This window comes from Protopterus annectens, chromosome 5.part0, assembly GCF_019279795.1.
Source record: "Protopterus annectens isolate FY-2018-M chromosome 5.part0, PAN1.0, whole genome shotgun sequence".
Taxonomy (NCBI): Eukaryota; Metazoa; Chordata; order Ceratodontiformes; family Protopteridae; genus Protopterus; species Protopterus annectens.
In genome coordinates, this window is record NC_056735.1 from 1,889,406,726 (window position 1) to 1,889,428,581 (window position 21,856).

The window sequence follows — 21,856 nt, forward strand, 5'->3', positions numbered from 1 at the left end:
ACAGTAAGGAATTTCAGTCGGAAACAGACCATAAAGTCTTGCAAATCATATTTAGAAAATATTTAGTCAAAACACATCCAAGATTTCAGAAAATGTTTCTTAATTTGCAGAAGTGTGATCTGAAAGTAATACATTGACTAGGCAAGGAACTGTATGCAGCTGATGGTTTCATATTGTAATTCTGAGACTCATAATTCTGAGTCCTGGAATTATGGGGAAAAAAGTTAGAAAATGCAGAACATAAAGTGTTGAACATCACTGTTCTCCTTGTAACTGATTTTACTGGGGGAAAGCCTCCCACAACCCCCAAACGTAATAGAACTCTAAAACCACCATACCTCTGAGAAAAGGGAATGGTCTGATAAAGAGCAGTCTCAGACTTTGTATATACAAGCCCACATTTTCACTCATTCAGTCATGTTACTCTGGGGCTCACACTTGCAAGTACTGAAATGTCAACTGTTTACAGTAGCAGATACTTTGTGTAAAGAATATTTACCAGGGCACCATGAGGAACTGTTAAAAGAATTAGAGATTCTGTTTATTATTTGCAGTTACCAGTGACAAAAGAGCAAGTAAAACATTTCCATGTACTGACACTGTGAAATACATTTACTGAAGGAATTTACAGTGAGGTGTTGAATGGAGCAAAAATTATTAGTAAGGGAAAGATGGTCATATTTTATTTCAAGGAAGAACTTAACTGTCCAACATTCAAAGCTGACAAAATAACGAGTCTTGATCAACTGAGAAAATAAATACTTGAGTGGATACATGAGTTACATCTAGAAGTAATAAAGTGTAAAGAAAGAGAGCAAGAATTCATACTTTGGCCAGGATTGCTGTCTCATACAGAACAAATAGTCCAGAGGTGTGCCATATATCATTCCTATCATAACAGCAGTCCAGAGGAAGAAATTATAGTGTAGCCAATGCCATCTCATCCACGGAGTTAAGTGGGCACCAGTGTGATTCTTTTCAAGGAAATTGTATATCTCATAGGTGTGAATATTAATTTCAAATACCGCAGCGGTAGCATTGTTGCCTCACAGCAAGAGGTTCTCCCATTCGATTATCAGCTAGTGTGCAGGGAGTGCCTTCTGTGTGGAGTCTGCATGTCCTTCCCGCGGGTCGAGTGGCGTTCTGAAAGACATGCGTGAATGGGGATGCCTTTGTTGAAGGCTGGTCATCGAGCTGGCAACTCGGCACTGTGAAAATCTACTGCCAATCATTAGCAGACCAGAGTTCCGCTGTGGCGACCCCTAACCGGGAAAAGCCAAAAGACAACAACAACCCTGAAATGATCAGACTGACTGTCACACTGACAAGTGTGATTAGTGTATTACATCTGTATTCCAAAGAAAGGGGGATACCTGATCCTTTCAAATCTGACAGTTATCTTCAAAATAAAAGTCCAGAATTCAGAGTATCTGTGCACTGATGGGAATTCAAGCATGTAATATCCAGTTCACACTATAGTCCGCACTTTTCAATGTCAGATGGACAAGTGAGGAAAAGTGTCCAAGCAATGAAAAATAGCTATGATGGTTATTGTCTTATTGGTTTGGAATATTGCCATATGTCATTGTAATGACTTGCCTCACTCTGTTACTGGTTCAGTTGTTAATGGGCAGAAAGTTGAAAAGCAAATTACCTGTATCAGCATTATTAGTAATATGTGCAAATCAACATAAGGAAAGGAACCGCTGGCGGGAAGTTAGCAAGGACTCTGTTACTGTTATGGTAGAAACTGACTACTAAATTTGCATGTAGGAGGTAAAGTAAGGATACAAGAAAAAATGGGCAAGTTTGCAGCCTAAAACTGTTGATGGATTAGCCAAACTAAGATCCTGGGTTAATTTTGTGGAAGCTGGAAAACTGTATATGAAGAATTTCAGATGTGCAGTATGTCTAATTTCAGTGAGAAAGTGCAACTCATTCTAACAATTGTTACTGCCAGAAGGAAATATAGTCAGTATTGTGGTATTTGAGAGCTGCAGAGAGAAACAGAGTGGATTCTGAAGTTATGTCTCCAGGTAAAATCACAGAGCAACAAGAACTGTCCCAAAATGAAGCTGTAATATCCTGAAGAAACAGTCCTATTAAATCTTTTACATTTGAAAGACTGTTAAAGAAACCAACCAGGTATCTCATGATATTAAAGAATGAAAGGTTGCATGTACTGAAATGCGCCTTGATTGTTAAGGAATATCAGGTTCAATGTAAAAAGCCTGTGACATGCTAGTATATAGTTAATGTTCATCTAAAATAATTTGTGTAAGTAATGTATGTTACCCCAGAATCAGTTCTTTTTTTTTATCTGTTTAGTGGCCATTTTTGCTGATTCTCAGGATGCTAAATGTTAACTTGGTGCTAAAAATGTTTAAAGTGGGATTTAGGGATTTTTCCCATTTCCTCACTTATTTGTGACTGAGTTGGTATACATAAGTAACAGGGGTGGGAGGGGCATGGGGGTTAAGTCCCTGCAAAAAAAAAAAAGAAAAAGCAAAAGTTTAATGTATGTTCTGAGTTTTGTACATTTGACCAAATGTGGTTGATAGTTTGCTGTTTAGCAGTAGTGTATTTTGACTAATGCCTTTGTATTTGTTACCCTATATAATATGTATAAAATGGGCATGTTATAACTAGAAAAGGGATGTTGTAGCTTTCGGGTTACTCATCTTTAAATTTATTAATGGATAGCTTCAAGATGTTGTATGTTAGGTGGTGCACGTCTATCTAGAAGAAATCAAAATAGATGCCTTAAGGAGGGTGGAAATGCATCCACATTGTATATTGTATAGCTTGATGGACATCCACATTTTATACATTACAGGAGGTGCTACCCCAAAATGGGACACCATATAGGCTGAGAATGGCAACTCAGGTAGTTGTAGTACAAAGTTGTCATATATATTCATATCATAATTCAGAGGAAGAGATTTGTGTTAATTATGATACGTGAAATAATAATAATGGCATTATATTTACAGTAAAAACTCAATTAACCAGAACTCAAGTAACCAGAAAAAAAATCGAAAAGAAATTTGCATTTGTTGCACTTTCTGTTTTCACCCCAGCTAGGCTTTTAATTACTGTATTTCAATATTAAAATCAAATCAATACAGTGTTTGTGGTATGGTATAGTATAATGTACAGTATTAGTTAGGACTATTTTTAATAGTAACTCTCAAGCAACCAGAAATTACAGTTATCTAGCATCTACCAATCCCCATGGATGCCAGTTAATTGAGAGTTTACTGTATTTGAGCGCCAAGCCAAGTGAGAGATGTTGTCATGTAGTACGAGAGATTGTATTAACACCTCTGTGCGAATGTCTCTTCATTTGGTTATCCATAAGAGATCTGTAGCAATTGCTTTTTTTTGCAAATGTAAGACTGTGTCAGAATAAAAGTTGGTAGTAACAGATTTTCGGTTAGGTTTAACACCAGTGGCTGCTTAGCTTGGTTTTGCTATGAATTAAACTGCTTGCATTTTTTCTCATGTATATGCTGAATCATTGTAAAAGTTGTAAAACTTGGCTAAATATTTTATTTCCCAATATCTCAGTGTTTAATAAAACACAACTGTATTTTCATTAACTAAATTTAAAACTTTTACTGTCACTTAAAATCAGTGGACCACCAGAGTGCTTTCTACACCATTTCTTCAGTTTTTGTCTAAGGATGTCTTCTCTACAACAACATCCAGTTTAAATTTGCTTGGAAACCTCTCTGAAAACTGTAAGGTATGAATTAAAAGTTCTGCACTGTATCTGACTGTCAGAATACTTTCTAATGAACCAAGACACAGTTTTTTACATGGTAATTGTTGTAATGTTTTCAGAAGTTGTGCAGCTGAGAATTAGGGCAGACTGTAATCAATGTCCTTAAGTCCATTTTTTTGCCAAATTTAGAATATCAGAAGAGGTAGTCATTGGCAATGGTGTGTAAACCAAGAATTCTGCATATTCCAGAATTTAAACATGCAACCTCAAATCCAAGATAGCATTAACGCAGTAGACAAGTGACATACTTGGTGCAGATTGTGAGCAATCTGATTTAGAGTATTGTCTATTGCAGTTTATTTGACTGCAGTTTTGCTTGGAATATAAACTGTTGCAGTCTGTAAGCTTTCTTCTAGGGCATCTTCTGATTGGTAGATGATTAAATAAAATTGCCAACTTAATTCTCACTGTTAGCTTCAGAAAGCAAACAATCTGCATTTGAACTGCTTACAGGAATGTGAAAGGCAAAATAAATTTTATTTTGACATATCAGCAAAAATGATTGCTGTGATTAAACATAAGTATAAAGGTAAAGCATGACTATAAAAATACATTATCAAGAGTTAAAAAGCAAGAACAGGATGGAAGGTATGGTATTCAGTGAAACAGTTTTTCCAACATTGTAAATTATTCAAGGTCAAGCCAGCTGAATCTCTGGAAGATGTTGTTGTCTTTCGGCTTTTCCTGTTTAGGGGTCGCCACAGCGGAACTCCGGTCCGCTAATGATTGGCAGTAGATTTTGACGAACGCTGAGGTGCCAGCTAGAAGTTCAACCTTCAGCGAAGGCACGCCCATTTACGCATGTCTTTCAAACGCCCACCCAACCGCAGGGAGGACATGCAGACTCCACACAGAAGGCATGCCCCGCACTCCAGCCGAGAATCGACCGGGTGAACCTCTTGCTGTGAGGAACAGCGCTACCACTGCACCACCGCAGAAGCTAACTGAATCTCTGGAAGTAATGGGAAAAAATGCAAATGCAGCCGGATTTAGATTGCTACTTGATGTTACATAAAGAAGCACTGCAAGGCTGTTCCAAAATTTCTTCAGTGCAGAGCATAGAATATACAGCCAGGCATAGAACAATTATTTATTTCCCTGATGATTTGTTGACAAAGACTAAACCAAATGATTTCATGCCAGTAACTTCTTAGTCTGAAATGGAAAAAGTGCAGTCTAATAATCTGAACATTTAGTTAGTTCTGAGTCACTACTGCCAACTGATTAGGAAATGAGATGTGATCAAAAAGTGTGTAATTACTATGTAGTGCATAGAGCACTGTGATTATACTCTGATATCACCAAAAAGCAAACTATTTAAGTGATTATGTAACAGAAGACCTGATTTTAACAACTGTTAAGTGCCCCTGCTTAAGCTGTTAAGAGGTATTCCACTCGACAGTGAATCCTGCCAGTACTGATCAGCAAACAGTGGTAGAATTAAAAACTGCTTTCTTTCTGCCTCCTGTCTGTGGCAGTAATCTGTCCTTGACTTTCCCTAACATAATATGTTATACTGTAATTTGACAGTGCCTGCTAATTGCTTTATGGCTTTGAAAGCCAGAAAAACACTTTTGCACTTTTTTTTTTTCTGTAACTAGTGGTACACGGAGAAAATGGATCTCCATTTACTACAACGAATTATGATTGGGTCTCCACTCATAACCCTGCATTATGTGTTTGTGACGTGGATGCCAAGTTTCACCTCAAAAGCGAACTTCTTGCCATCTGTCTCTCAAAAACATAATACCGTGGTTTTAATCGGAGAATCTGTCATAATCCTCCTTGTTGCAGATGTCTGTAAATAGTCTTAATATGGTAGACTGATCAAAAAGCCAATACAATATTGTGAAAGTAAAAAAATATATATATATATAATATTAATAATAATATATACTAATATATATCTTATATATATATATATATATATATATATATATATATATATATATATATATAGTGACAGTACATGACTAAATTTGAAGTAAATACATGTCTTGAGATTTATTTTACACAATTCCGTTTCGCATTACAAACGTTATGTCAGGAATTTGCAAACTCTCTGTATAAACTGAATGAGATTCAGTTTTATTTTACAGTATGGAGATTCCACTTGAAATAATATGTGAAATAATAATAGTACAGTAATAGTCTATTCCTTTAAGAGAGAAAAGCTTTGTGGGAGCTGTGTGCCATATATTTCAGTCAGTGAGTCTGTGGTAAAAGAGTGATTGTGTTAAGACCTATTTGTAAGCAGTTTTCTCTTTGATTATACCTGAACTCTAATAAATATTTTATGTTATAGATGCAACAGTGCTAGTTTGCCCATTTCCAGTTAGGCCATATTTGATTGGGCACAGATGTATATCATTTTGTGGAAATTGTTTGTGTGATGTGTTATGATTATTTGGGGGATCTTGGAACAATAATTTAACCATTAAACACAACTGCAAGTGTGATTAGTGCACTGAAGTCTATATTATCGAGACAGGGATATTTGATGTTGTCATATCTGATGATAGTCCGTGACACAATTAAAGAATTCTGAAAAAAGTGCTTTGTTTGAAATTTAGATATACAATGTATTGTGGAAAGGGAGATATTTCTCCAAACAGTGAATTTGTTTCTTGAGAAACAACAGTAGCAATAGCTATAAGGAGTGTCATCTGTAAATTCTGGAATTAAGCAACACTGCATTTCAGAGATTCATTGTATCACCATCTTATTTATTACTGGGCAGAAGATTGAAATGCCGAGCCACAAAAAAGATAAACCAGGAAAAAAACAAGAACGAGTTGCAGTCAGGAAGTCAACTCCACAACTAAGGCACCAGTTAGTAGATGCAACCACAAATCCGAGGTAAACGCACAAAATCTGTAAGGCAACAATCTGTATAAGATTTTGTGTGTTTACTGCAGATTTGTGATTGTGGTTTCATCTATGGATTGTTGCCTTAAAGATTTTGTGTGTTTACCGCGGATTTGTGGTTAAATCTACACACTGGTGCCTTAGTTGAGAAGATTGAAATGCAAATTACTTATTTCATCTGCAACACTGATCTCCCCCCCCCCCCCACACACAAAAAACAAAAATAATAGAAAGTAATAGAAATAATTGAAAAAAGTCAGATAAAATGGAAGTCCCCTTCCTATAGGTCAGGAAGATAAAGGTAATGTAAAAGTTTTAAAAGATGCCTGATAGTTTGCAGTGTGAAGCTGAAGTAGTTGGCCATATAGCCATGCAGGAGTACTATGATATTTGTTTATAGGTTCATAGATGTGTACTAGGCCAATGACCACTAGGGCCTTTTTAAGCCTAGCCATGCATCCCAAGTCTAAGACAAGTTCTGGTATCCTTGGTAAGTGTAAGCAGGGGCTTGATACTTGAAACATTTTACAAGCAGGGGTCTGGGAGATGAACCAGTTACAGGCTGTCTGTGTCCATTAGTGATATATGTGCCAAACAAGGGAGGAGTCTCCTGTTTCCCATCCATTTGTCCAAGTTACACTTGAATTGGGTTAGGGAGGAATTCTGTTTCACATGGATGGGAAAGCCTGTTCCAGAGAAGGGGTGGTCTCTGGGATACATACCTGTCTCTCCAACAAGTCTTACTTACATCACAGGCAATATTTAACTCTCTAGGACAGGTAATTCTAGTGCTTCTTGTTTTGCAGATATGCAGGAGGCCCATCAGGGTGGGGACTGACAATGCCTTGTATGCCAGGCGTGGACCTCCACTCAACAACCTATAGGAGACAGAGTACAGGGATAGGGCTTTGAGGCGGTCTGCATAGGACATAGTATTTGCTCTCTGTATTCTTGTAATGAGGAACCTCTGTGGGTGATCCCATTGTTGGATGTGTCTGGTTAGGTACATACCAAAGGGGGCATTGTACACAATGGCAGGTCCATTGAATGTCACATACATTAGGGCAATGACCTCCTTAGACCTAGGTGCTATATCTTTGTTTATAAGTTGCACAACACAGAATGACCTGTGCACTTCTGTAGACACATGATGGTCAAAGGCTATATTACTGTCTATATGGATCCCCATGTTTTTGACTACTACGTCAACACTTTGGGGTGTGTTGTCAATATGATAGTTAGCCAGGGGTGGATGACTTCCTAAAGGATACTATGCATTTCTTGGCGTTTAGTTTTAGTCCATGGCTTTGTTACAAGCTATTTGTCTGTGGCAGCCCTTCCTGGAGAACATTAGCGTCAGTGGAGGATTCTGTGACTGCTCCTAATGTGCAAATTTGGTTAGCTAGGGGCCCTTGACATTGGCCTTAACTTCAGAGAAGTAAATGCCAAAAAGAAGCAGTTCCGGGACCGATCTCTGAGGGACTGCATTTGTGATTGGCCTCCTTGTAGAGGTGGACTCAGATTCTAACTTCCTGGGTTCTCTCTGTGAGCCAGCTGGCTATCCATTAGGTGACATAAGGGTTTATACCTAACTTATTGTGTTTCTCAACAATGCCACAGTGGGATGTTGTGTCAAATGCCTTTGCCAGGTCAAGGTAAGCAGTGTGAACCGTTTTGCCCTCATCCATTGCTTTGGTGCTCCTGTTAAGGAAGTCTCATCAGGTTGAGTAGGCATGACCTGCCCTTGACAAAACCAAATTGGGTTGGGTCCAGTGGTTTGCTATGCCATTATTGATGATTTCCATGGCTTTGCTTATGGGATTAGTGAGACTTGTGGATCTGTAGTTGCCAGGGTCTGCTGATGGCACACCTTTGTGCAGAACGATGACTGTTGCCGTTTTCCATTCATTAAACACTAAGCCTGTTACCTTTAAATATCTACCATTTAAAGTCTACCTTTAAATATCAATTCCAAAGGGCCTGATAGATGGTTTCATGCTATTTAGAAGACATTATTGGATATTGTTTGGGCCCATCAATGCAGTGTTGTTCTTCGTGTTTCACTGTTGCAGTCATCACATTTGGGTTATCTGCTTGCAGTAGCCATCAGTCGGCCTGATTATCAAAGTCTTTGGTCCTGCGTTGGTTGCTGTCTCATCTTCCATGATGTCTGGTAATCAGGGGTATAAAGCATGCAGCTGATGCCATTACATCAGTCTTTCTTGCCGTGCAGTCCCCGAAGCAGAAGCAGTTCGCAAGTGCCGGTCGGCCAACTCCTGAAATTTTCGTTTTTGAGTTTCAGAACCAAAGTCTTCCACTAAAGCTAAGTACCCCATTGGGGAAACTTTTTCTTGCTCTAAACCGATGTCAGTAAAAGTCAATAATTGTATTTCTTGTGGAAAGCAAATACCTCACAAAGATTTTCATTCATACTGTATTCCTTGCCTTGGCCCTGACCACGACGTACCTTGCTGTCAGTTTTGTGCCTTATTTAAACCACAAACTATTCGTTGTCGGTACATTTTCGCTTCTAAATATTTTGGTGAGACAGGCCGCCTAGGTTCAAAGCTGCCGACGACGCTTCTCCTAAGCTAGTCACCAGTTCATCAGTACTCAGTGAGGCACTTTCGCAGCCCCTGATACCCGCTACTTCAGATTCGCAGGCCTCTACTGAGACCCATTTGGAGTCCAGTGTGCCGCGAGATCCTTCAACTGTGGAACCTGCAGATGTCTCTACCTTGGATGGGACTGTAGCCGCTGTGCAGGCACCGGCTTCTGAGGGTGTATTCAGTCCTACTGACTTGCATATTAAACCAACGCCATCTTCTTCTTCTAGGCCTGTAACTCAGACCATGCCTAGGAATCTGACACCCAGACCACATGGTCAGGCATATGTGCCTAAACAACAAATGATAAGAATGGCTGAAGACCTTATTACTTTATCAGGGTAAGCCAACCTTCCCCCTCTAAGAGACCTAGGACTAAATTTGCTTTATGATTTTTCTGACCAGGATTCTGAAATTTCTGTCTTCTCTGATGACCAGGATTTACCCTTATCTACCTATGAGGATTCTGATGCACAGGACTCTATTCCCTCTGCTTCTCCCCCAGAGGATTTTTCTTTTGGTGAAACCTTGCATACTCTTAGGGAGCATTTTCACTGGGGAAGCCAGGATTACTCTAATTCTAAAAAGACGCTTGGAGATTTCTTACTCCTGCCCCATCACAGGCCATTATCCCTCCTGTGCTGGACATTGTTGATGATGCTTTTTCGGAATCTAGCTTGGCCCCTGACTCTACCTCCTGCTCCCAGAAAACCTGATAGATACTACAGGGTTCCTGATTCTCACAAGTTTCTTTTTAAAAATCCTACTGCTGATCTGGAGACCATTTCACAGGGTCCCAAGACCATTAAGACTACTACTGTCAAAAATCCTACCCCCTCTGATAGATTCCAGGGCCCTGGATAGATGGGGTAAGAAGGTATACACCTCTGCAACCTTGGTCATCAGGGCCTTAAATTGCCAGTTTCATATGTTAAAGTATCAGCAGCATATTATTGGATTGCTTAAACAGAAAATGATGTTGATTCCTGATTGTGCTGAAAATATGGATTTACAGGATTTAATACATTCTGCTGAACAGGTTGGAAAACATACTTTGCAATGTGGTTTTGATTCACTAGAGGCATCTTGCAGGGCTCCTGTCACCGGGTCTGTACTTAGAAGGCATGCTTGGCTTAAGGAGCAATCTTTGCCAGATCATGTTAAAACTAAACTGCTGGATGCTCCCTTAAATCAGAACCGCCTGTTCGGCGACAAAGCAGAAGAAGTTTTTAAAAAGATGGAGGAAAAAGCTAAATCTATGCAAACTGTTAAAGATTTCTTACAAGTGCAGCTGCCTAGATTTAGTAGGAATCGGCTCTCAAAAAATTGGTCCTTTCCTGTCTCTTCCAGTCCTTCAGTTCAAACCCAGAACCAGCAGAACACCCAGGCTTCGGTCCCAGGTTACGCACAGAACTAAGCAGTGGGGGGCTCCCACTTCCAAATCAGGGAGTAGTAAGACTCTCCCCTATGGTGGTAAGCTGTCCAATGACTTAATTTTATAACTTCCAAGCACTTCTCAACTGATTTCTCCTTTAGGGGGAAAGATTGCTCTGCAACAAAAAAAAAACTGGGAACTCATTACGTAGGACAAATGGGTTTTAAACATAGTTTCCCAGGGACACAGATTTCACTTCCACACGTTACCATCCCCAAACAGTTGGCCAGATCTACCCCTAAATCAGTGGGCAGAGGCTCAAAAGCAAGTACTCTCTCTCTCTCTTAAGAATAAAGGCTATTCAGACTGTACCAGAAGAGGAAAAGGGACTAGGTTTCTACTCAAGACTTTTCCTGGTACCCAGAAAAGACAACTCATGGTGTCCTATCCTGGACCTGTCTATCCTAAACACCTTTTTGGTGATTCCAAAATTCAAGATGCTAAGTCTTCACCAGTTGCTTCCTATGATAGGCAAAGATGCCTGGTTGGCAACACTGGATTTAAAGGAAGCCTACCTGCACATCCCAATCAGGGAATTTTGCAGAAAATAACCTCCGCTTCAAAGCAGGCTGCATGCACTTAGTTCTCTGCACTGCCCTTTGGCTTATCTACTGCGACCAAGGTATTCACAAAGTGCCTAGCTCCAGTCATTGCATTTTGCAGGCAAAGAAATATTCAAATATACCCATACCTGGACAATTGTCTAATTCAGGCAGAAAGCCAGGACATACTTCTGAATCATCTGGCATTTGTACAAAAAGTGTTAACTTGTCTGGGGTACACCATAAAAGAAAAGAAATCACAGCTAGTACCCTGAAAACAAATTATATTCCTGGGAGCAAGCTTGAACACAATTTCCCAGATGGCTTTCCTTACACCAGGGAAACAAATTCATTTGACAACTTGCTTCAAACTAGTGGCCACAAAAACCCTGCTATCTGCAAGGCAAATACTGCAAGCCTTGGGGTTCATGGCCACGTGCATTCTACTAATTCCATATGAAAGACTGCATATGAGGAAACTACAATGGTATGTAAAAAGCCTATGGTGTCAACATTCTCAGGATCTAGAAGCAATGATTCCTGTCATTCCTTGCCTACGGTTAGAATTCCTTTGGTGGGCAGAGGCCTGCCACCAAAACAAGGGACTACCATTCACTCTACCCCCTGCCACCCAAACCCTGACAACAGATGCATCAGACTATGCGTGGGGGGCTCACCTGGCAGGGAAGTGCATTCAGGCCAAATGGAACCCAAGTCAAATGCACCTGCATATCAATCAAAAAGAAATGTTAGCTATACAGAATGCTCTAATAGCCTTCAAGGACCACATTCTTCCAGGAGAATTAATGGTAAAGACAGACAACACCACTGTTATGTGGTACATAAACAGGCAAGGGGGTACCCATTCTTACCCCCTCTGCAGACTAGCCATGGCTCTGTGGAATACAGCCTTGAGCTACCAGGTGCATCTACAGGCTCAATTCCTGCCAGGAAAACTAAATACACTGGCAGATGAACTAAGCGGAAATCTCATGGACCCACACGAGTGGAAACTGGAACCAAAGATTTTCAACATGTTGATCAACCAATGGGGGATCCCGGATATAGACTTGTTTGCCTCTCCCCCAGAACTACCAATTGGGCAAATTCTGCACAAGGACTCCCCACAAACAAGCTTGGAAAGTGGATGCTCTGTCCTTCAGCTGAAAAAATCTATCAGTTTATGCCTTTCCTCTTTTGCCTCTCCTCTCCAAAGTACTACTAAAGATCAAACAGGACAAACCAAGGATGATACTGATTGCACCAGACTGGCTATGCCAACACTGCTACCCCTTCTTGCACAGTTTGTCACAGCTGGTCCCATGCCACCTACCTCAGACCCCTACCCTGCTGTCCTAGCAGGAGAGCCAGATTCTGCACCCCCAGCTTCAAACCCTGAACCTCGCAGCCTGGCTAATTACCTAAACTCTCCATTACTATCCCTCAGTAAACAAGTGTTGGATGTCATTTTGGAGGCAAGGAGGCCTAGTACTAGAAAATGTTATGCTCAAAAATGGAAAAGATTCTGTGCCTGGAACCAAACTCAAGGGATGGCCACAGCAGCATCCAATTTACCCTCAGATTCTTCAATACTTAACTGAGATGCTTCATAAGGGCCTTTCCCTTTCCTCCATCAAAATTCATGCCTCAGCCATTTCAGCTCATTACAACACAGAACCACCCCTCTTTTCTCACCCACTGCTCAAGCAGTTCCACAGAGGGACCAAAAACTTAAGACCACCCAGGAGAGCCCCAACTCCAGCCTGGGACCTTAATTTTGTATTGGAAAAACTCACTCTTCCTCCTTTGAGTCAGCTGCAACTGCAGAGTTAAAATTCCTTTCTTGGAAAACAGCTTTCCTTTTAGCAATCACTTCAGCAAGAAGGGTATTTGAATTACAGGCCCTTATGACAGTGGAGCCTTTCATCATCTTTCATGCAGGCAGGGTGTCCCTCAGGACCAGTCCCTTTTTCATGCCCAAGGTAGTATCCAGTGTGGCTCTTAATCAGTCCATTCATTTGCCAACCTTCTTTTCTAATCCACAGAACAAAGGGGAACGAATACTGCACTCCTTAGATGTACACAGACAACATAGATTTTACTGGGACAGGACTAAACCTCTAAGGAAATCTGAACAACTGCTGGTGGCATTTGCTGCAGGGGCAGAGGGGAAGGCCATTTCAAAGCAAACCATTTCTAAATGGATAGGGCATTGCATTCATTTCTGCTCTAAGCACCATGGAAAACCCCATTCAACCAGGGCTGCATCTGCCTCTACAGCCTTTCTCAGAGGGGTCCCTACCAGAGACATCCTAGAAGCTCCTACCTGGAGTTCTGTACATACTTTCACCAAGCATTACCATTTGCCATTTTTCTCTAAATCCAGAGCTGGCTTTGCCACTGCAGTCTTGCAGGGCCTTATAGCTGGTCCTAAAGCTATCTAAATTCCTCCTCCCGTCCTTAGCTTTGGGAATCTACCCAAATGTGATGACTGCAACAGTGAAACACGAAGGACATAGTACAGTTGTGTATACTTACCATAAATGTAGACGTTCGAGTGTATTCATTGTTGCAGTCCTAGTTACCCCCCCTCCAGCCCCCTGACTTCCTTTGGCTATACCTCTATTCTCCTTTACTATACTTAAAAGCTTTTTGGAGTATTTGCTTTTGTGTTGGAGGTATAACCTTGTATATATAGTTATATTTAATTGCTTCCCATTAAGGGGGGCACCTGATATCTGGGGCAAGAGAAACTGATGTAATGGCATCGGCTGCATTCTTTATACCCCTGACTACCTGACGTCATGGAAGATGAGACAGCAACCGATGCAGGACCCAAGACTTTGATAATCAGACCAACTGAGGGCTACTGCAAGCAGATAACCCCAATGTGATTACTGCAACAGTGAATACACTTGAATGTTTACATTTATGGTAAGTGTACACAACTGTACTTTCTTGGCCATAGAGAGAGCACTGAAGACCTGTTCCCTAGTGATAGTAGGGGGAGTTGTATTTGATATTTCCTGAGGGGAGGTTGAGGGGAGAGAGGGGTAAAGTTAGAGCTGAATTTGTCTGCCAGTAGGTTTTTGCTATATCGTCTGGCTCAGTATAGGTGGCTGACAGTGAGGCTGTGCACACAATTGTGTATTGCCTTTGAGGATGCAGACACCGCTGTAACTTTTTGATGAGGGTGGAAAGCTGTGCAGGAGGGGTTGAAGGCATTTGCATAAGCTGACTAGATACAAGTTTAAGGAAAATAGCAGTCAGAAATGTCACAAGCCATACTATTGTAAGAAAATGTAAACTATGAGAACTATGATAGCCAAAAATCTGATGAAGTGGCTCCTTGAATCGTGTTGTAAATTTAAATTGTACCCGTAAGGAAGATCAGATATCGAAAAAGAACAGCCCTACTAAATATTCCATATTTGAAAGACCACTGAAGAAACCGGAGTGGTACATAGACAGTTTGAGAGTTAATTATGACTGTAAGACCAGAAAGCTGCATTTATTGAAATGTGTATTGAATGTGAATAAAGATCTAATTTTGATTTAAAAAAATATCATTAATAATGGAGAGCTAAACTTAAAATGATCATTGTAAATAATGCATGGTACCGCAGAGATTATTTAAACAAAACATATATTTTATAACTTGAAAAAAGGAGTTAGTTAGTTTATGGGGTAGGCATGTTTAAATAGGCTTTTTTCTAAAAGCAGACCAGGTAAAGACCTCACAGAGGCTGGAAGCTCCAGCATGAAAAGTAATATTTTTGTTAAGTAAAAGTTTTTTTTTTTTTTTTTTTGTTTCCTGAAAACTGCTTCAGTTGTCTGATATTGGTCACGTTTGGCAAAGGATTCATCTGCTAGAGCTACCATGTGAAAGTGAGCTAGAAGCACAGGATCTCTGTAGCTTGCGTAAGCCTCCTGATGAACATCTGTATGCTGCAATGCCCAAATATATAGCCATTTGCATTGTGTTTTTTCAGCAGAACATGATTGTGTCAAAGGCTTCTCCATCAGTGGGTATGGCTGTCTCAAGAATGCATTTTTTTACCATCTGGGATTTGTCACCTACAGAAACCATTATTGCTTGAACTCTGAGTTCAGTATTCAAGTTTTGTTTTTTTTTTTACATTTCAGTGTCACATGATTTGGCCTTATGAGCCTATGTCTTTTGACTCACCCAGGTGCAACTTGCTGAATGGTTAAAATTTACGTCTTAGCCTTCTTCCCAAGAGTTAACCCACTGCAGAGGGCTCCAGGTAACACTTGCGTACTGACCTTATCAGCTGGTCTGTGGGGAAGCCCTCTGCAGTGAGTTCTTATTACTCTCCTGAATTATCCGTTTGAATAGGCCCCCTCCATCTACAGTCTGCACCTGGAATTTCATGTAAGTTGTGCAGGTATGGGCTCATATCAATCAATGTCAGTATGTTGTTTTGTCATTTGTGTTACAGATTTTGCTCTCTCAGTGAATGGTAGTCAAAATGAGTGGTACAGGGCCTGTACGTGTTTTGTCAGCATGGCATAGGAAACCATGTCATGTACCAGCAGGAGGCATGAATGCCCTCAAGTGAGGAGTAAAAAGAAAAAAAAAAAAACAGTTATTCTGAGATCAGTGATGACAAAATATCAAGGGATTATTCATTGCAGACGAGTTCCTCAACAGGTTAATGTAATATGTTAAGTTATCTTTTATTGAGTTTTCATATTAACAGAAACTTTCATCTTTTTTTTTTTACACTAGTGTAAAAGATTAAGATGCAATTCTGTTTGTTAGGGAACTCTTTTGTCAGAAGAACATTTGCTTAGTACCACAACTTACTTTTGGACACCACACATGGCATGGTAAGTGTTGCAGGAAGGAGAGTGCACTGCATTTTGCATACACACCACACTCGCCTGTTCAGCATTGTGTCCAAGAGGTAGAAGGGTATGAAAATAGTAAAACAGCTTTGGCTGTATGAAAGGCTGGCAGTGCAACACATATAGTATCTTTGGGTTATTGCCAACACTTTCCTTTGTCTACTTGGTGGAACTTCGGACAAGTATAGACAGCTTGGCGACTCCATGCTGGAGAGGAAGTTATGAGAGCAGTGTACTGAATGTGTTGTACATCTCCTTTGAGAAGGGGCAGTGTTAAAACTTGTGTAGAATTAGTGTGGCAATACTAATTAATGGCCATTTGATATACAAGAGATTCACATATAGAAAGAAAGGCACTCACTTTGTTTTCCTTTTTTTCTTTTAAAGGATTCTTTTGGAACGTGGAGGAGTACTACCTGAAAATATACAGGATGACACTATAAGTGACCAAACACAAAATTTGACACTCTGCACATCTTGTTATCCAGAGTTGTTTTTCTCCCACGTTCGTGATGGGCTTAACTTTGGAACCCAAATAGGCTTTATATCACTAAGGGACTAGGATATTAGCTGCTATGTTTAGGTAAGAACCTTTCTTCATTTGTTTTATTCATTATTTTTGATATGCTGAAGTGTTGAAGTACATTCAGCCTGAAAATGGCATTAAAAAAAAAACCTTCCCAAGCAATTACTAGAAAATGGAAATCAATATCTATTCCATCTGTACTGGAAGTAGTGAATATTATAACGGAGATAAAACAACTGAAATTGAGACCTTTAGAAAAGGGTAGGAGCAAACTACATAGAAAAAAAATGGTAATTGTGGGAACAATACATACAAGGGAGGAATGAGCTATGTAATGTCTGAGTGAGAAAGATTGGGTAGATTATGATGTATAATGTTTGCAACTAGGAGTGTGTCAGTATGGTTTCTTTTCATTTATATAAATGTATGATTGCCTGTGCAGTAAGTGATAGTTTAATAAAGATGTTTCTTGTTCAAAAAAATACCCTTCCCTATAACAGGCGTCAGAGATTCTGAGCCTTTCCTAATACAAGGAAATGCACGTAAGTTGCAAGTAAATGTTTGAGATGGATAGCAATGAATATACATGCACACACACACTAACAATTCCCTTTCCTCTTTTTTCAGGGTCTAAAATTTGTAGATCATAATTTTTCCTTGAAAACAGTCACAAAGTTATAATAGTTTATATAGATATTTTCACCTCAGTAGTGACAAACACACACATTGACACAGAGTGACACACAGACACATACGTAAACACCAGACTAAACTATTTTTAACAAGCCAAAGTATTTTCTAAATAAAATGTTTTGTTGTTTGCAGACTGGATTGCATAAACAAAAATAAGCATTGTTACTTTAAAGCAAAATATGGACAGTTTGCATTATGACTTGACTTGGAATTTTGAAACCCTGGGTAATTGCAGTAATTGTAGTTTTGGATAGGTTAACTATTTATTTTCCTGGTTGCCCTTAATTTGTCAGCAGGAATTTTAGTCTTACAAAATAGGTACTAACGAAATATCAGTGTTGTGAATTGCAGCATTTAGTAAGTTAAACAAAATGTAGATTTTCCCCTGAGGTTCAAAACAGGAGACGTCCCCTTACATTCCAGATGCAGTGATCCAGGAGTTCTTTATATTAAGTCTATGACTGTAATGACACTGCCCTCTATACTAGGGAGGGAACTTTGCACCAAGAAAAAAAGCTTACAACATTTTTTTGTCCTGCATTATATTCATAAATCATATTTAATTCAACAGTCCTAGATTCATTCAAACTGTAACAGATGGCTGCATAGTGTAATTAAAAGGCTGTATTATCTCGCTCTAACTCAGGATTAGAATGGCATTCTGATGGCAAGTCCCTGCCAAACCCTATGATTCATAAACCTAGTGTGTAGAGACATAGAAGCCCTCTGCATACTATGTTTGGTCTTCCACCTTTCAGAATAGAGATTCATAAACCTGGATTATGCTCAGTAATTGCAGCATAACATAGACCCCCATTTATTCATGAATTGCACACAGGAACACATTGTACACACAAGTGTATGTAGTGCTGTGGTGCCCAGTTCATTTCTACTTTTGTTCAAATTGGTAGGTGCTTTTGGTTCTTAATTGTTTTAAGTATGTCCACCCCCTTTTCCCATTTTTGCACATGTGTGGGGTGTCGCATCGATGTGATCATCTAGAGCCAACGTTTCCACTGATCGATGGTTAGCTATGTCTTTGTTTATCTTGTATCTTACATGGTTTGTGTCTGTGCTGAGATGTCTCACTTTTCTTAGTACTGATTTTATATTTTTGGTTGTGGGAAGTCTTGTCATAATTTATGCTCTTTGGTGCATTGTTTGCAGTGAAGACAGCAGGTGTCTGCAGGACTGACCACTGTGTTAGAAATGAGAAGGTCCTATGAGCAGTTTGTTAGTTAGGAAAGGTACTACTGTTTCACTGGCTTTATGTACCAAAGCGTTTTTACACTTGTATGTCAGTGAATGTATTACTACGCACATATGCAATGGAAATTGTACAGCCCTGTGTTTAGGGGGAGTTCCCAGCAGAGTGCATAGATTAGTGCCTTGCAGATTTTTCATTAGTTGCTTTTACATATGTCAAACATGTATTTATTTATTCATTTTACATTTGTTTACTGGGATAGTTTGACTGGATACATGTCCATTTTCAGTGGAGGCACAGGGAGAAAAGCTCCAGACATAGAAAACAACACATTATTGTATTCTTACAATTTAAACACAGATCAACATCTCCGCTTATATGTCTATGTTTTCATTTCTCTTCATTTATCAGGTACCCATATACTCCAAACCCACCAAGGCAATTTTTTGGATGTGAAAATGGTTCTGTTAGCAATGTCTGCAAATAAATACTGGAAAAATTAAAGCAGTTGTTGCGTCTTTCGGCTTTTCCCGGTTAGGGGTCGCCACAGCAGAACTCCGGTCCTCTGATGATTGGTAGTTGATTTTTACGTGCCAAGTTACCAGCCCTGACGTATAACCTTCAACGAAGGTACGCCCATTCACGCATTTCTCCATGCAGAAGACACTCTAACTGAGAATCAAACCGGATAGCGTCTTACTGTGAGGCGACAATGCTACCGCAGCACCACCAGTGCTTTCTGAAATTCATTCTGAACTGAAAAAAAAAAGTAGCTGCTTGTAAATGTTACTCCTTGGATGGGTGCTTCGTTGATCTTATTGATAGCTTCAAGGAGTCTAACGTCATTCTGTAACCTTTAAAAGTTTTCTAAACATGTATCTGAGAAAACTCAAGTAGTCAAGACTAACCTTAAATGTAAATAAAGTAGTACTTTACTTGACCTATGATAATGACGTAGTCCGTTAGCTGGGAATTCGTTGAGTTAGGAAGCTATTTCTCCAGTCAGTCTAGATTTGTAGGTGCACCAGCAAGAAACCACAGCTGAGAGTTTCATTGTGTTTTGTTTTTCATGACAGTTTCTTTTCCTGCTACTACTTCTGCAAGACAGAGATTAGACCTGCTATTAAGCAAGTGCACCAGCGAGCAGCATACCTCTCAAGTGTACCTCATTACGAGGAACGTACCTCATTTGCGGTCTTAAAAAGTTCATGTTCCTCAAAGTTCCACATTGAAAGACTGTCACACATTCAGTGTTAGGAATTTTTTTAAGTGAAATCCATGGTAAATATTAATGAATCATATTAATTCATTAAAAGATCTTCTTTATAAGCAAAGCCAGCATATTTTAACCATCCTATGGCCTTCCTAGTTGAAATTGTTGGTAAACCATTAGTATGTGTTCCACATTTTGCCCATTTGTTCAACATTATGAGGGCTAGTGTTCCTCATTTTGGAGATGGAAGTTGAGAGCTATGGCGAGCAGCCAAGCTTCACATGTAACGCAAAGACACAAAGAAGCATCTTGCATCACTGAAGTGCAACAGGTGCAGGAATGTAGAAGAGCTTCTGGATTTTCTTTTTTTAGTTGCCTGTAAGTTTGTTTTTAAATGGACAGGTTAACTAATTTGTGGTTGCAGTTATGGATTGATGAAAAGGCACTTTTCCATTGCATTCATTGTCTCATGTTTAGCTCATTCCCACAGAATACAGTAGACTCAGACACCAAGGGGTGTTAATTTTGTTGAGTTGACTGACTTAGCTTTGGCACTGAAGGGTTTAAGGGAAGAGATTTCATCACAAATGATTGATTGTGAATTTGTAATAATTGATTAGTTGGATTTAAGGTACAGAGCTCCAAACAAAGTAAGGCTAATACATAGGTTCTTGTGACTACTGAGAATTCTGAAATGGATATTCGTCCCTTTATGGGGAAGTATAATTCCATTTGTAACACTGATACATTGAGAAGTTATGTATTTCTGTTCAGAAAACCACTTACAGTGGACACAGGCAGAGTTTACTAAACAGAATAACCTTGTCAAAAAATCTTTAATGCAGACTGAGTTACATTTTCAGGAAAAGGCAGATGATATGTGATAGTGATGACACCAGCCAGTCGGAGTCAGTCTTTAGTAAATGTAATAGGAAAGGAACAGCAGGAGGTAACTTTGGAATTGATATGGTAAACATGGGGGGATAAGGTGAACCATCCTGCTGGTTTGTTGGGTGTAGGTGACTCATTTATTAGGAAAAGTATTAGACGACTTGTTCACATTGTATGATGGGGAGAACATGCCAGTTTCTAGTTTAGGGAGATGTAAACTCCAAGACATTTACTCAGGCCTTGTCTAATCGACAGAGAAAAGATCTACTTATAGCTCAGATGTTCTTCGTGTTTCACTGTTGCAGATATTACATTTGGGCAATCTGCTGGCAGGTTGCCCTCAGTCGGCCTGATCAACAAAGTCTTGGGTCCTGCGTCAGCAGCTGTCCCCGCCTCCATGACGTCAGGTCGTCAGAGGCACAAAACATGCAGCTGACACCATTTTCATCAGTCTTTCTTGCCACGCGGTACCCGAAGCAGAAACAGTTCGCAAGTGCCGGTCGGCCGACTCCTGAAATTTTTGTTTTCAAGTTTCAGAACCAAAGTCTTCAACCTAAAGCTAAGTACCCTGTTGGGAAAACCTTTTCTTGCTCCTTACTGATGTCAGTAAAAGTTTATAATTGTATTACTTGTGGGAAGCAAATACCTCATAAGGATTTTCATTTGTATTGTATTCCTTGCCTAGGCCCTGACCACAACGTGCCTTGCTGTCGGTTTTGTGCTAAATTTAATCAACGCACTATTAAGCGTTGGTATATCTTTGCATCTTAATATTTTGGCTCAAGATTTAACTATCCAGAAATGTCGTCGGTTAGCAATCCGACTACCGGATTACCCAAAAAACACAAAGAAAAAGACAGACACAGACCATTGAGGTCCAAAACCGACGATGAAGCTTCTAAGCCAGTCGCCAGTTCACCGGTACTCAGTGAGGCGCTTTCGCAGCCCCCGATACCCACTACTTTTGATTCGCAGGCCTCTGCCGCGAGACACTTTAAGTAGTGAACCTGCAGATGTCTCTACCTTAGATGGGTCCGGAGCCGCTGAGCAGGCACTGGCTTCTGAGGGTGTTTTCAGGCCTAAAGATTTGTATATTAAGCTGATGCCATCTTCAAAACCTAGGCCAAAATCAACTTTTGTGTCTAAAAAACCAATGCTTGGGCCACGTGCACAGGCCCCTATGCCTAGAAAACAAATGATCAAAATGGCTGAGGAT

The 21,856-nt window shown here is 39.9% G+C and overlaps 1 protein-coding gene across 1 annotated transcript in view; it reads left to right on the plus strand.

Annotated features, from left to right (window-relative positions):
- LACC1 (laccase domain containing 1) overlaps positions 1-21,856 on the plus strand; it is a 249,385-nt gene that overhangs the window by 209,955 nt on the left and 17,574 nt on the right. Inside the window, exon 6 of the mRNA XM_044071708.1 lies at positions 16,498-16,693. Within this exon, the coding sequence (XP_043927643.1) occupies positions 16,498-16,672 (175 nt within the window). The 3' untranslated portion in view covers positions 16,673-16,693. The remainder of the gene's footprint in view (positions 1-16,497; positions 16,694-21,856) is intronic.